Source organism: Pteropus vampyrus, unplaced genomic scaffold, assembly GCF_000151845.1.
Source record: "Pteropus vampyrus isolate Shadow unplaced genomic scaffold, Pvam_2.0 Scaffold36, whole genome shotgun sequence".
In the NCBI taxonomy this organism is placed as follows: Eukaryota; Metazoa; Chordata; class Mammalia; order Chiroptera; family Pteropodidae; genus Pteropus; species Pteropus vampyrus.
Window position 1 is genome coordinate 1,191,673 of NW_011888817.1, and position 16,747 is coordinate 1,208,419.

Genomic DNA, 16,747 nt, shown 5'->3' on the forward strand with positions numbered 1-16,747 from the left:
ACAGTCCCTAATAGTGAGCATGTAATTAATGAAAGCTATTACTATTAAAATAAAAAAAATCTTTCCTACTAGGGTGATGTGACTTATTTTAAATACACTTGATTTGTCAGTCATATTATCACCTCCCCTGCAAAAAAATACCAAAACACAAGAACAAACCAACACCAACAAAAACTTATTCATTTGCTTAAATGAGTGAACAAATACTTAATAAAAGATCTGTGGAGAATATAAATCGGTTTACTAATCTTGAAGAAAGTATGGGAGAGCTGGAGAGATAAAATGTATACATATCAATATTGATAAAACACTACAAGTACTCTAAATTGATATATTTAGGTGTTAAGAATCAAGTAATTATCAGAATGGAAAAATCTGTGAAGACAGTCACATTTAAAAAATTAAATTTGGGGCAGGTTCTTTAACAGGGTATAGGTTGAGAAGACAGCAGCAAGGCAACAATGTAAGTATCAGCACCTATCAAATAGGTGTGGAGGATTGGCACAAAAAAATAAATAAATAAAGGTAAACCTAGGGACAGACAATGACTAATGAAGGGCCTTGAAGGCTAACCTGAGAGCCTGGATCTTATACCTTTGAAACAAAAATTCTGTAACTCTTGGAGAGATACATCCAGAAAGAGTATTTTCTTGGGAATACTTTTCTGGGAAGTATGTGATGAAAATATTCTTCAAGAAGTCTCAAAGCAGAGAGAACTGCACTAGCTGAGGTAATAATGAGTATATGAAATAGACTAGAAAGGAATGGGGATTGAACAGGCGGATGGAAAATTAATAGGATGGATAGCTGGAAGAGCAAGAAAGGCTTGGCAGGGTCCTGGGTAGAAGCTGTAGGTGGTCTTTGAGAGGGTGGATCAACTGAGGCAAAATATACAAGAACTGGATTATATACAAGGAAATGCAGAATCGTTACTTCTAAAACAGATCCCTTTGTACGTCAAACACAAATAACAACCCTGCCTTCCCAGCCCAGTGGGGTATTCCATATCTGTGACATCAAATAATGTCCCTAGAATGTTTACTACAGTGGTGCATCCACCACCTAGCTGAGAATATCCTCTCAAACTTAGGTAAAATATAACTACTAGTAAATAGTAAGAATAAAAATAATACATACTTCAGACGTAAAATACCTCAAAAGAGAATGTGGTTTTGGTTGTACCGCAACATTCCTCTATGTCTGATACTGTTGATTATGATGTTTTTGTTGAAACCTACTCCTAAATTTCTAAGCTGTAACTTCTCTAACTTGAATCGTTTCTATTGTCAGGGTTTTTACCATGAAATTCTTAGGCTGATGCCTCTTTATTATTTAGATGCTGGTAGCACAACCACTTGGTCCTATTCATTTTATTAAAATATTTTAATAGCTTTATTGAGATATAATTCACATACTACAAAATTCACCTTTTTGAAGTATACAATTCAGTGGTTTATATCATATTCACAGAGTTGTGCAACCATCATCACTAACTTTAGAACACTTTCATCACCCCCAAAAGAGATCCCAAACCCACTAGCACTTTCTCCTTGCTCTCCTCTCTCCCCAACCCGTGGCAACTAATCATCTACTTTATGTCACTAAGGATTTGCTTATTCTAAAAATTTCATATATATAGTGGTCTTCTGTGACTTTTTCACTTAACATGTTTTCAAGGTTCACCTATGAACCTTGTAGTTGTAGTGTATATCAGTATTTCCATTCCTTTTCACATTTTATACACACACACACACACCCTTGTATGGCTGAATAATATTCCATATTTTATACACATACACCACATTTTGTTTATCCATTCATCAACTGATTAATGTTTTGGGTTATTTCCACTTTCTGGCTACCTTTTTAACTTTTTTCCTTTTAGTTTTCTTCCTAATTTTTTATTCCTGACTTACCCAAGAAATTAACAGTTATTACTATCCTCTACTTTAATGCATGCTTGAAATTTTCAATGGTATAGACGCTCCTTAAAATTCACTATTCTAGGCAGAACTTCTCCTCAAATGACAGCAGAGGTCACCTTGGGATATGTCTGATCATTGTGAAGATTCAATGACATAATGGGTATAAAAGCCTTTATACATGCATAGGGACTATTCTAAGAGATTTTCTACTTCTCATGTCCGGGATTTAATTAAGTAGTTTTCAGATGGTATCTTCTTGAGCATCTCTTCTTTGGAACATAAATTCCCAAGGACAGAGATCATGACATCCATTTGTTCTGTGTAATATTAGTACAGTTTGAAAGGAACCTGTGGGCCCTTATACTAGCTGAAAATAGAAACATTAGTAATGCTTAATATTTATAGAGTGGTTAGTATATATCAGACACTGTGCTAAGTGCTTTACTTACATCACATTTCGTCTTCATTACAACTTTATATAAAGTACATACTCTTATTATCTTCATTTCTGGATGAGAAAACAGACTCAGAGAAGTTAAGAAACTTGCCCAAGGTCTCATATGTAGACAAAGGGAAAGGCTAAGACTCATGAGTGTCTGCCTCTGTTGCCTTAATCTTGACCACTACACTTTATTGCTAGTGTTTAGATTAACCAAACACATGAAAAGTTACATTCAGATCCTATGCATATATACTCAGAAGATTGCTGCTCTAACTACATATAACAAGACCTTGCGGTAAAAAGTGAGAAGCTGAGAGTTTATCTTGAAGGTGAATGCCTTCCACTGTCACAGCACCCTGAAGGGTTTCAGCAGACAGGAGTGATAAGGCCAGATCTATATTTTAAAGAGATGATTGCTTAGTAGAGAATGAATTTGAAGTGGGACAAAACTGGGAAGTGAGCAGCATCCACGCAGAAGTGCAGGTCTACGGCAGTGGTAGAAGGAAATAAAGAGGAGGGGACAAATTCAACAACCAACCCAGGTAAAACAACCGTATGTGAAAGAAAAGTGACTCAAAGGAAAAGTCCATCAACAGTGGCTTCAGGATTGTCGCTTAATTAAAGCCAGTGCCACTAACTGAGATAAAGGAACAGGTTTAGGGCAATAGGTGATTAGTATTGGACATATTTAACATTTTTTTTCCACATGTCTGGTATTGGACATATTTAATTTGAGATGTTTTGGGATTTTCAAGTGGAGACAGGCAATTGGTAATATAAGACTGAAGCTCAGAAGAGATATTCACATGGAGATAAAAATTTAGTATATGCCATTGAGAGGCGACTACTATTAGAGTGGATTAAATCACCCATGAAGAATGTGTTAAATAATAACAGAATTGGAACATATAAATATGAGGGAATTTTTTTGAGTAATGGAACTGTCTATATTTGACTGTAGTGGTAATTACATGACTTTATGTGTCTGTCAAAATTCACATAAATGAGTGCTAACAAGTGAATTTTACTGCATATAAATTATACTGAATAAAAGAAAAAGAGCAACTGATAGTGTTACATGTGGTAAAAAGACCAATAAGATAAACGTACATCCACTGGCAATCTGGCTGAGGGAAATTCAACTAGCATGTTGGTAGCAGATTACATTAGCTGAACAGTAAACAGGGTAGAAGCAAGAATGGTAAACTCTTCATGAGAAGTTTGGATGAGAAGTGGAAGAGGGAGTTTAAATGGTAGTTACATGAGCATGAATGACTGAGGAAGTGTTTTGGGGGTGAGAAAGACTTCAGCATATTTATGAGAAAGAAGTCCATGGAGAGGCAGTGAATATATATGAGACTGCAAGGGACAATTAATAAGAGACTGATGAAAGTTCAGATAGAGACAGGTTTGTAGCTTGGGCAGACGACTGAAAAAGGCATTCTCAGTGCACTCAGTTTTCTAAACAATGGGAGAAACAAGGCCATCTGTTGAGGGTGAGCAGGGCTGGGTTGTACAGAATTTTATAACAGGGAGGTCATAAAAGGAATGGCTTGGGGTGAAGAGTGTTTATTTGTAGAGGCACTTACATTCACAGTGGTGTGATCTTCTCCAGTAGTGCTCTGCCTACTGGAATTTAAGAATAGAGAAGACGGAGTATAGTACTATTTCTCAAAAGGAAAAAGGGGTAAGAAAATTCACAGATTTTGGTAAGAGGGTAGCTCAGATAATCCTCCTTCCCCATCTTTGCTCAAATCTCATGTTGTTGAGATCAGAGGTCTACAACTCTGATCATGTTGTTTAAATACTACAACCTGCTGCCTCTTCCAGCATTCCTGTCCTGCTTGATTATTTTTATAGCACTTAAAACTTTCCAACATACAACTGGAGTAGGGGTTTTCGGATTCTTCATTGATAAATGTCAAGCGCCCAGAAAACGACTAATTCATAGTAGACCTTCATTAACTATTTGTGGTTGAAACAGGCAGGCTTTCACATCTCCCTTTGAACCTGTGTCACATGCAGAAATGTGTAATCTCTAAAGCCTGAAAATGTTAAAAGAACTTTATAGCAATATAGAAAGCATGTTAGAATAATAGAAATGTGAAGTAAGGGAAGGTTTGGGTTGTAACTCTTCCTGTGACCTATTTAACATTCCATGGCTTATTTTTGCTATCAGCAAAATAGCAATAATTTTATCCCAGGAATAATTGCTTAAATCATAAAATTAATGCTTGATATGTCTGAGAAAAGGCTTTGTAAACATAAAGAAAGATGACCTTATTATGACTGTAACTAAATTACCAAGTACTATTAATACTGCAATAGGTAATGGAGAATTGACATATTGAAGGAAATGCATTTTGGAGATGTTTCTGCGTTAGTAGGGAAAAATTATCTCGTCAAAGATATTGAAAATAGTTCTCAAGGTCAAGGATGGCGGAGAAAGGAAAGCTTTTAGCAAGACTAAGTTTTCCTGAAAAGAGTTCCCTTTTGCCTGAAAGAATAGCATGCCCCTAAACTGTCTGGACTACCCTGTCTGGAAGCAGGTAAATCAAATGGTTTCTTTTGGAAGCAGATTAATTACTAAGTCTGGGGGGAAAAGGGCAAACTTCTGAACAAAGAATCTATGTCTATTCATGAAGATATGCATGAGTAAGTTAATTAATATCCAATGAATGAAACCTTGGGGCTCACGTTGCAAAGAAATGAACTACTGTAAATAGTAGCTAAGTGTACACCCTATGAAGAGGCAAGAACGTGTGCAAGGTGCTTGCCAGAGGCTTGGCACCTGCACCTGTCAGTAAACTCCACCATCAGGTGTCTGGGCTCATTGTGCAGCACATGAATGACAGAATTGGAGCCAGCAGCCAGGATTCTCCAGAGAATGCTTAAGATTTCACTGTGGAAGGCAATAAGAAAACAGGAATGACATAGCAGAAATATACTTTTTAGGCAGTTTTGTTGAGAATATTTTTACAAATAAGGTGGGGAAAACCAATAATTTTAATTTCCTTATTCCCAAGGATCACTCAGGACTCAAGTCTCTAGAAAAAGAAACCAAGAGTCCTTCCTTTAAGGATTGCTCTGCTGGTTTTGATGACATGAAATCAGGAACATTTGGGAAGTTTTGTTCCCAGGGTTCCAGAACATATTTCTCTAGAGGAATATAAGAAGTTAAATAATAACGGTGTATATTAGGGGAAGGATTATGCCTAAATCTCACGGGGATATTTCAAATACTTCTCAGAAGGTATAAGTTGAACAAAGGCAAGAATAAATTTTAAATTCCCTATTCCTGTTACTCACCTTGAGATCATGGTTTTAAAAATGAGTCTTTTTCAGGTTAGTCTACCCAAACTGCAAGACTTTTATGTCTCTGGTTTTATGTTCACTTATGTTTTATTTCTTTTAAAATACTGTCAATATCTCACTGGTAAAGTATGCTCCCTTTATACTAAAGTAAAATAAAACCACCAAAGGAGAACAGCAATTTGGTCAGCTATATGGACCAGTATTTCATTAATATCACTCAAAACATACAATCATATCTCTATCTGAGAAATCTCTCATCTTGCAATCTATAGAATCTGGAAACCATCCTCAACCTTAGCTGAGCTTACGATCCTAAAAGGGAAACTCCTGGAAGCCACACAAACAAGATCAGTTGCTGTTGTCACTATAGCCACTACGTACACGACTGAAGATGTGGGATCCAGTCTCTATAACCAAGGAGTTTACATTTTAATACCCTTGAGGGAGATATGAGATCTTGGATCCCTGCAAAATGAGGACTTGGAACTGAGATACTTACAAAAAGCTCTGAGATTCCTAACAGGGTAACAGTCTCAGTGAAAAGGTAGCTAAAACAATAAAACAGAACAAAATAAAGTAATGAACCAACAGAGTGATGACAAGGAAGGATGTTTGGTTTCAGCTAGGTGGAGAGGGACCGCTGTCATCCTTATAAATTAGTGTCCACAGAGAATGTCTTCACACTTTGTTTAGGGTATGAAAGTAGATTTAGGACATTAAACTCAGATTAAGTTTCAGCAGATGCTTTCCCAAGACATTTAGTAAGTAAAGTAAACACAAACCTGCTTTGGGAGGACTTGCCCTCAATCTACATCCAGGAAAACTTAGCTGAATATGAGTTCATAAAACAAATTTATAAAATATACAAAGAAACAACACACCATGAGCAAGAGCTAGCTGGAAGATAAAATAGACTAAAGATGAGAAATCTCTCTCTGCCAAAAGGATTTCAAATAATAGTTTAATATCAAACAGATATTAAAAAGAAAAATCACTATTTTAAAAAACAGAAAAGTTCTTGGTACACAGTACATGCCTTCTGGAAATTGTACAAAATGAATTCCTAATGGTGAGTAGAGAATGTTTTTCCACTAGTTCTGAAACTCCCTTCTCTTCCCTACCAAATATACATAGAAAGCATAATAAAAATTCCTAAGACTTGAAGAAATCTTCCAATTAATATAGATTTTTGCACATTTAATTATTGCAGTGATTGTATGAATCAAGTAATCGAAAGTCTGGCCTATTTCTGAGACTTTTCAGAGTACACTGAAGATAAACACACACAATTCTCACTTTACAGGGCTTGCTCTTCAACACCGAAGCATGCAGAATTGCTGCATTTTGCTAGTCAGAATTATGATCGAGAACAGTTGCAATTAAGTGTTTTCCAGCAGAAGCGGGACCATATCCCTAAATCTGACTTTAATTACTGCTTTAAATTAGTATCTCCATACCAACCACTGTGCATTTTTATGCATCACATCTGTCAAAAGAAAATGGTTTCTGAAGCCAGCTTTAAAGTGTTTCCTCAGGTGAGACAGTAAGAATTAGTCTCAAAATCAACAACCAAAGACTGGTATCTAAACCAAACTCTTATGATTTAATAACCTCTCAAAGTAAACAAGGTACACTAAACAAATAAGTGCAAAAAAGACTGTACTCATTAAGAATATAACAACTTCACGCTGATATATCTAAAAGAATGATGATAATCTAAATTTTCACTTAACTTTTGTGGCAATAACATTAAAAACTATTTGTACAGAAATAAGAGAGTCAGGAATGTTTCTGGTAGCTGTACAATTTTAAAAAATGCTAGACTGCATGGGTTCTTGAGGTTGGTTTACTTTGGACTTTGAACAGCATAAGATATAAAGGGAAATTATAGAACTTCTAATTCTTTTAATATACATTTATAGGTTAAAAAAAAATCATGAAAGTAGAAAAATGCTAACACACTTTACTTCTCAACATCACTAATCTCTACTTCATCCCTAATCGTGCAAAAGACAGTTTTTTTCTTTTCTAGCTATCCTCTGGTTTGCAAATGAAGAATCTATACTCTTTCACTAAGGTGCTGGTGACTTACATTACTAATTCCAAGAGTATTTGCAGTTTGAAAAAATGTACCATAGTATGAAGATCACTTGGCCCCTCAAACTGTCCATTTATCCCTGGGCACTGCCCTTGCAACATCAGGCTACCTAAGTGACAAACTGCTTAAAAGAATAATTGTCAGGGGTGAGCGGAAGTATGACTTTGGTGCAGAGTCTTGCTGTACACTTATTTAAGTTCTGAGGTATGGTCTGTATCTCTGACTTGTATTACCTACAACTGCTTTGTTTTTCTTTGTTATTTGTTTTGATGTTTTTTTTAAACATGTGTCCTCAACAGCTTCTCCTAATTTTGGAACTACCACCTCACTAGTTGGGTAAATGAAAGGAAACAATGAAGGGTCAAATTACTGCTCACCCAACAAATGACTGTTCTTTGCGGGCATTCACCTGCAGCCACACCAAAATTTAGATTGTTTTTTCAGCAAGTGACTGACAAAAAAGCCCCAGGTAATCACTCCACCAAGGAAGAAGGTTCATCAAATAGTGGTGGCACTATGAATAAATACTGATGCCAATGGAAGCCAGTCTGTTCAGGAAACAGGTAATTTACAAGTTTATCATTAATAAACTTCTCCCTGTCCTAACTGCCTTGCATTGTTTGTTTTTCTGCTCTGGTTTACTATGTTAAACGAGATGTTCTACTGTTTCAAGTAGCCAGAAACCTTCTAAGTACATTCGTGAGGAAATTGTCTCAAGGACTGAACTTAGTGGGAAAGCCACATCTTAAAAGTAGGGATTGGGTTTTTGATTTGTGAAGTTTCCCTATCAGACAGCTCAAAATAGACAATAAAAACTGAGGATGTTGTTGACTAAAACCTCCCAAGTGCATATCTAGATCAACTGTTGGGGGAGCACTCATTTGTCAAATTGTATAACTTAACCTGACAGGCACCAGAGAGTAAATTGTACGGTTCAGAGCAATGTTGCAGAAGACGGGCTATGCTGACTTGTTAAAAGCCATATTCTTATGGGCTACTGACTTTAGAATAGTTGATAAGCCTCAGGTCACTTTTGATTAAAATTATAAAAACCCAATGATTAGTTCCACAGATCCTAGGTGATGCTACATTAAAAAGAAGTAATTTTGAATTGGGAAGAATAGTTTGATAATATTAATAATAAAATAATAATGGCAATTACAGGAGAACATAAACTTTTTAAAGAAAAAATGAAAAAGCATTAAACTTATCTGAGAGTTAATCAACGAGGGCACTTTTATTTTTCGGAACTAGTCATAAACCTTTGATGTTCTGATTGCTATGTCCTAAATCCAAGATTAAAGAGGTCTTGCATAGAGGAGTTCCTTTAAGTTTAGGATTGACTAGATTTTCAAATTCTGAGAAGACAGGATTAGACTACATGCTAATTGTAATTGGTTTCCAGCCCTAAAACAACAAAATCAACCACTGAGGATCTGATTCATATGAACGAGGCAAAAAAATAAAAACAAAATACACATGTACAGTGACATATACCTTTGAGGCATTTTGTATATTTGAAATTTCATTTGCATTTTTAGACAATGGAGTAACTCTTTTGCAGGCTGCACTAAAACATAAACACACCATTGAAGAAATCAGACTAGGAATTTCAGCATTCATTTGATGTTTCTGGAAGTCAAGGAAAGTAGCCAATTAAAAAATAACTCAAATACTGCTTCTTTTTCATATTCAGCAAGCATATGATAATTAACGGCAGAATAGCTTACCTAGGACAGGGCTCTTTCTTGAACTTAAGTTCTGAGAATCCAAAGTCTCTTCTGTTTGCCCATCTGCTTCTACCTCTATTTTGTTCTGAATCTCTTTTGCATCTTCACTGAGGCAAGTTCTTATACTCTCATCCTCTTCTGAGACTCTCTGGACTGTGGCGGGAGCACTAGCAGTACTAACGTTCATGGCAGCAGCAGGGACAATGACTGGCGCAGGAGGAGAAGCTGGAGGAGTTGGAGGAGATGGAGAAAAGGAAGGAACTGTGGAAGGGGTGATGGGAGCTGAAACGCACTCCACTTTCATTTCTTCTGGGGGATTTTCCAGAATCTCCAATTCAAGAGTCAGTGGCAACACCTCCTGTTTTACTAATTCCACAATGCTCTCCGTGGCTGGTAATTTTTCACTAACTCCATTCATTTCATTAATTAGGTTAGTACTAGAAATCAGTGGAATATCATTAGGTGCTACACTACAAGATTTCTTGCATATATCATCATCGATAACATCTGTTTGTGAAGGATCTGATGTTTCTGTGCAAGATGTGGGGCTGGGTATAGGAACTGTGTCTTCTTTTGCAGAGGAGAGTTCACATCTGTCGTCTAGAGCAGTGGTGAATGTCGGCTGGCTACTGCGAGCAGCAGCGGTGGGGGAAGCAATTGTACTTCGAGCAATTGGAGAAATAGCGGTTGGTGATGGAGGCAGAGGAAGCTCTGGTATGGATTCTGCTGCAGTAGTCTCAGACATCTGGCCCACTTGTTCTTTCTTCTCTCCACTAAGGACTAACCTAAGCACTGGGGAAGGAGACTTTAACACTGGGTCTGGTTTTGGCTTCTCCTCTGGGGAAGAAAAAGAGAAAGAGTTTTAAGAATAATTCCTGGATCAGAGATTACATTGTATTATTTTGGGCTAATTCTTTTAATCTCTTACCCTAAATTATGGGCAGAAGAGAGACCAAATATTAGATATAATCAGCCACTCCAAAAATATTGTCATATTTTCTTTTCTGTTACACCTACTATTACATGGTCTCCAATACACGTAAGGTTTATTTTGGAGTAAGAGAAGGAATCAATTCATCAAATGATTATGTCAAGAATATAATGGAAAAGCTTAGCAAAACTGAAGCTAAACCATTATTATTCCCCGTAGGAAGTCTTCTACCAAGGATACACTATAGTGGCAGGACGGTTCAAGGGCAAATAATTGGAGATTAAATTATTATAGACTGATATTTTTTATCTATTTCTACATTTTGGGCAATTTTTATAAAGAACGTATATTACTTATCTAAAAATACTATGTTTTAAGAGAAGATATCATAGTGTCATTTATCATCAATGAAATTTATTATCGATAGTGACATCAAGTTCCTGAACATAAAAATTCATTTAGAAATTAATTTAACTTTTTGCTTTTTAAAAGAGGCATATAACCAGAAATAATGTTGAAGATATAAAAATGGAAGTTTATCTTATGTCTTGATTGTAAAAAAAAAAAATATTTAAGTAGAAAACAAAGTTTTCAGATAACCAAGCCCAATAAAAAAAGAACACTTAATATATGTGTCTGAAATATTTTAGAATAATAAAATGTGTGTCTGTGTATAGACAGAAAGAATGAGAGCAAGAATAAGAGACATAAATTGATCATCACAATAAAGGTACCAGAGAAATGTAAGGAATTCTAATTCACGAAAATGTCAATATTTTAAAATTCCATGTAAAGTAATATCTGATTCATCCCTGGGGGGATGAAACCAAAGGAGATTTAGACTAGTTTCTAGCCTTGTGCTTCCTTAGCACAACAAACAGGCTCCAGTGGAAAATTAGACACTCATTAGAATTTCATTCACTACAACTAACTTTAATTGGCCTTAAAATTCTCTTTAATTTAGGGGAGTAAAAGCCAGTGCTTCTTACATTGAACTCTGCCTATTTCCTGTAGTGGAGCTATAAAGTCAATAAGGCTCTCACTGTCAAAACCTTCAGACTACACTGCCAGAGAAAGAGAAAAAAATATTTCAAAGAAATATGTTTACTATATGTATATGTGACATATATATAATAAATACATATTAAAATAGCTCTGATGAAAACAATTTCCAACTAACTGCTGCACAGGTCACACAGACTACACATGAGACTACTGTGAAAGCTCATTAGAATTACACTCTTTATGACCACTAAATGAAATCCAGATGCAGTAAATTAAACCGTACAAAATAATAACTCTCGCATTAATAATCTAATAAGAGTATGTCGATTCAATTATTAATTTTGGGAAATAAAATTTGATACTAAAAATAATCAATCAAAAGGAGACCTAGGACTGAAACTTTTGTATACTCGAGAAAAATCTAATATTAATGAAGAAACACCAAAAAAAAAAGTTAATTATTCTGAGAGCTCCACATTTTGAAATAAAAGTCCTTTAATTCATTCATTAAAGCTTTAATACAGAAAGCTGAAAAGGATAATACAGTAGATCTAAATAAAGAACATTGGTTTTATCTAAGAACTTTCGTTATTAAGATTATGCTCTGCAGAGCCATGGTGGTTTGAAATCTAATATACAACATTAAAAATGTTTATAACATTTGGCATCTTTAAGAACTTGTGGGAATTCCATTTTTAAGAATTTTTTCTAAGGAAATATCATGCAAAAGTGAGCAAAGGTAGAGGTCTGGAACATTTAAGGCAATACCATAATAGCCAAAAAAAAAAAAAAGGAAAATAGGCTAAATACGTAACAATGAGGGATTCAAGAAATGATGGTCTGGGAATATCATGATATACTATACAATCATTTAAAATAGGATTTTAAAAGAGCATTTAATGAAATGGAAAGTTGTTTATAATAAAAGATAGATTTTTTAAAAAGCAGGGCACAAAGCTGTATGTAGAGCATAAACCTAATTTGGTAACTTTAAAAAAATATATAATACTAACCTATATGCATACAGGAAAGTCTGGAACAGTTTATTAACAATGGCTCTGGATAATGAGAAAAGAAATACTTTTTCTTTCTCCTTACTTGTAGTTAACATAATGAATGTCATGTAGGAAAGAATGAAAAAACTGCTCTCTTTTATTCCATATGGCAGTGGAAGCAACTGCCCAGATGGGTGCCTTTTGGTTGTCACCAGTCTCATGTAACTGAGAGGGTGCTACCCTCATCTAATGGGCAGAGACCAGGAATACTAAGCATCCTGCAATTTGAGGGAAAGTCTCACTTGACAGAGAATAGCCCGTCTTAAATGCCAATTGAGCTACATTGTTAGAAAGGCTTGAATTACAACAGAATACCATTCACTGAATATCTACTCTAAACCAAGGACTTTCAAAAGGCACTAAGACTAGCAAGAAGGCACAAATAACTTTTATTTGTATTTAATTATCCATACCATGCTCTCCGTACACTAGGCTGAATGCACTTTCTCAAAAATATCAAACAAAAATCAATTATTTAAGCTGTCTTTCCACCATCAACACCAGCCGAGTATTTTAATTCATTCAACAGTCTTTCTCTCTACAAACCAAGTAGAGGTCTTTTCCTGTGTCTTTAAAAAGTACTCGACAAATGGGAAATGGCATATTGTATAAAAACTTGGTCTTCATGTAACTATTCTAGCTGTTTACATCAAAACCTCTAAGAAAACCAGAAGCTTAATAATGGTGCAAATATTTATTAAATAAGCATTTACTATGTGCCAGGAACTGGGTCAAATACCATATACACATAGTGTCCTTTAATTCTTACAACCACCACTAGGGGAGAAACTGTTATGTTCTTGTTTCACAGATGCGGAAACTGAGGGTTTTAGAAATTAAGTCATAGGTCCAAGGTCACATAACTAGCAAGTGCTGGAACCTGTAAATGATTTCAAATCCCACATTCTTCCAATTCAAAAAATAAAAAATATTCATTAAAAAAAAAAAAAGAGGTATTTAGATGAATCAAGCTAGGGGGAGATTTTGGGGCTAATGTGGGAATCAGTTATCTAGTGCAACCACTCAGAAATGACATTTCCATGAGAGAAAAACCAATCTGATGGCAAAGTACACCATCTATTGATTCTGGAGGTGATATAGCAATCTTTGAAAATAGTGCATTTTGTACCTAACTTTAAGTTCAAAAGGAATCTACAGTTAAGAAAAAAAGTTAAAATTTTAACTAATTTTTTATCTGAAAAATGGTGACCCTTCTAATGTTATTTGAATTATATACATTTAGTTGGAAAAAAAAAAAATACTCCTCTGCAAACTATTCCATATATTGGGGCAAACTATGGGTAGAGTTACAAATAGAAAATCAGAATTACTACTGAGTTTCCTGGAGGACAGTGGTACTAAGAGGAAGACAGCAGTAGTCACATAAAACTACTTATAAGCTTTATGAAATAAGCTTAAAATTAAAGTTTTTCATCACAGTAACCTGAAACATTTTCCAATTCACCCATATCTGTATCACACAACAATTTAAAATTCCACAAAGCATAAAAAACTGAGGAAACCAAGAATTCTACAGTCTTTCTTTTGGAAATGAAGGCCTATATGTGACAAAATGCAGGTGTCTAATAATCTGAAAACCTTAGCAGGTCAGAGCTCTCATCACTAAGAAATATTATGAATTCTTTCTTTATCGTGGCCCAGCTACAGAGTCAGCATAGAGGATATATTTTAAGGCCTCTTTGCATGGTAAATATTTAATATGTTTAGCATAATTCTAACTAACAAAAGGATTATAACTGTGTAAAAGTAATAAAGTTTTGAGGGGAATACCCTGAAAATTAATCTCCACTCAGACTGAAAACAACGTTCTGAATTTTGACTCAGAACTGCTTTTCCATTGTGGGGCGGGGAGGCAGGTAGGAAGTGGTCCTCCACAACAGTTTATGATCTACACTTTTGCAAGGTGAATGACTTTAATTTAAAAATTCAGCCTTAAGCATGCAGCAGTCTCTAACTCTGAATAAAGCTGAAAGCAGTATTTGACTAACTTTTAGAAGCATGCCAGGTTAGAATTCATTATCTATCTTTTTGGCTTAAAACTATCTTACAAAACAAATACAATATAGAACTTGTCTCTGTTCAAGTTCACTAGGCTCCTCAATACTCAAGGGAAAAAACAATCACGATATCTTTGTATCCTATAAACAGCATTGAAGTCATACATTAGAAGTTTATAAGTATGATTAACTTGCAGTCCAGTAAAAAACCAATAATATTAAATACCTCCACTTTGATTATGTGCCAATTCCTGAATGCTTTTCAAAAAATAATTTTTAGAAAGTGTATTTGCTAACAGCTGGCTATAGATTATTAAAATGTTTAAAGGATGAATAATTTAAGAAAACAAATATAATTTCCATTCATTCTTAGAATGATGAGAAGCATTAAAAAAAGCATGCCCAAAGTAATTTGCTTCCTCCTGTGCCTAATGAGAATTGTTTCACAATTCTAGCTAAGGTCAACCTAAATCCAACTAGGCAAGGAAGAGAAACTGTGATATCCCATTTTTTGGCATGAGATTTCCCTTAACGTTTACCATAATCCAAAAGGATTTATTTCAACAAACATTTGGCATTTTCAAAGTCAATAGGAATACAGACCTTAGTATGATTCCTGCAGCAGTTATAATGGCTATAATTTAATAAGCACTTTTCATATGCTAGGCATGTCCTCACAACAACCCTGTGAGGTAGGTCTTCTTTATTCCATTTTGTAAGTAAAGAAATTAAGAAACACAGCATAATGACTCATCAAGACCAAACAGCTATATTGCATGATAGAGTCAGGATCTGAACTCAGCACTATCTCCAACTGAAGCCATAAAAGCCAAACTTATAAGAAGAAACATTTTGTTTTAAAAATAGCAAGACACACAGGAACATGTTGGATATGTAAATAAAACTGTGTTGTTCTTGTAAAGCAATATATCCTTGAATTTATTGCCCCAAATTTGTTACAAAAAAACAAAAAAGCATTTAAGGCAGCTAAGTTTTTACCTGTAAATATACTGACAGTGAGGCAGGCATTAACAAAATATAGGAAAAGTTTTACTAATCACCCCTACATTTTACTTTTCTAGTTGTTGAACACTTTGATTTTCCTTAAAAGTGGGTATCTAAATAAGACTCAGATTATTTTACTCTTACTCTTAAATGCTAAGGGAAATGTAGTAATATAAAAAGAGACTAAAGATAAGAGGGTGGAAAACATGAGGAAAATAGTCATACACAAACCTTGCTTCTGGTCGCTAGCTGCAGTGACAGGGGTGCTGGCAGCAAGATGAGCGCTCTCCACAGTCCCATAAACCACAGGGCTGTGCTCGGGGACCTGGCTGGGCAGCTGCTGGGATTTGAAGTACAAAAAAGGGTGATAATGAGCGTGCGAACATAAAAACTAGCAACATGGAACCCAAGCAAGTGGGGAAGACAGAATGGGGCAGGAGATCACAAAATTCAAGAAAAGGAAAGCAAGGAAAAAATATATAGGCCAGTTTAATAAATTCAAAAAGTACATGGGAAGAAAGGGAAGAAAAGGAAAGAGGCAGCAGGAAAGGGAAGGAAAAGAGATGATTACTATTAACAGCAAGAGAAGACAGCACAATCATTAGTATTACGCATTCTCCAGTGTTCCTTCTAAGGAGAAACAGACTTTCAACCTAACAATAGATATCACGTCTGAGAGGGAATTTAACATCCTCCAAGTCAAAGACCAAAAGGATTTGGTAGATTTCACTAGTGTACTATCTAGCAAAGTAATTCGTCTGCCAAGAGCAGAATAAAAATAATGGGTTTTAAAACCAGTTACTGATTCAAGAAAACAATACGGAAGGGTGATTCTTGTCATTTGTCCATATAATCACAAAGTTGAGAAGCAACTTACAAAGTCTCTAAAGGTACTTTCACCTTAAGATGTCTTTAGGGACTCAAGGATGGTACTTTTTGAGAGTCAGAAATCTAAATAAAACAGCTGGCTCTTCAGAGCTTAGAGGTAATTTTTGTTTTCACTCAAAATCAAAAATTCCCATCAAAATCCTAGCAGAGTAGGTTGAAAAAATTGCAGCCATTGTTCAACTTAGAGGGAACAAGAATTACACAAGAAATGACAATAACACTCATTCTACATCACATTCCAGGCAGGTATTTGTTCTGGATTTGAGGGTTACACAAAAGCCACAAAACAAAGCAGCGTCTCTCCTCGGAGATCTAAGGTCAATTTTTTAATAGCT

At 35.3% G+C, this 16,747-nt stretch overlaps 1 protein-coding gene across 2 annotated transcripts in view; it reads right to left on the minus strand.

Moving 5' to 3' along the window:
* Positions 1–16,747, minus strand: part of EIF4G3 (eukaryotic translation initiation factor 4 gamma 3) — a 247,084-nt gene that overhangs the window by 61,475 nt on the left and 168,862 nt on the right. For both annotated transcript variants that reach the window (XM_023529130.1, XM_023529131.1), the window contains exons 11-12: positions 15,756–15,864; positions 9,511–10,347 (exon numbers count right to left, since the gene is read on the minus strand). In XM_023529130.1, the coding sequence (XP_023384898.1) occupies positions 9,511–10,347; positions 15,756–15,864 (946 nt within the window). The remainder of the gene's footprint in view (positions 1–9,510; positions 10,348–15,755; positions 15,865–16,747) is intronic.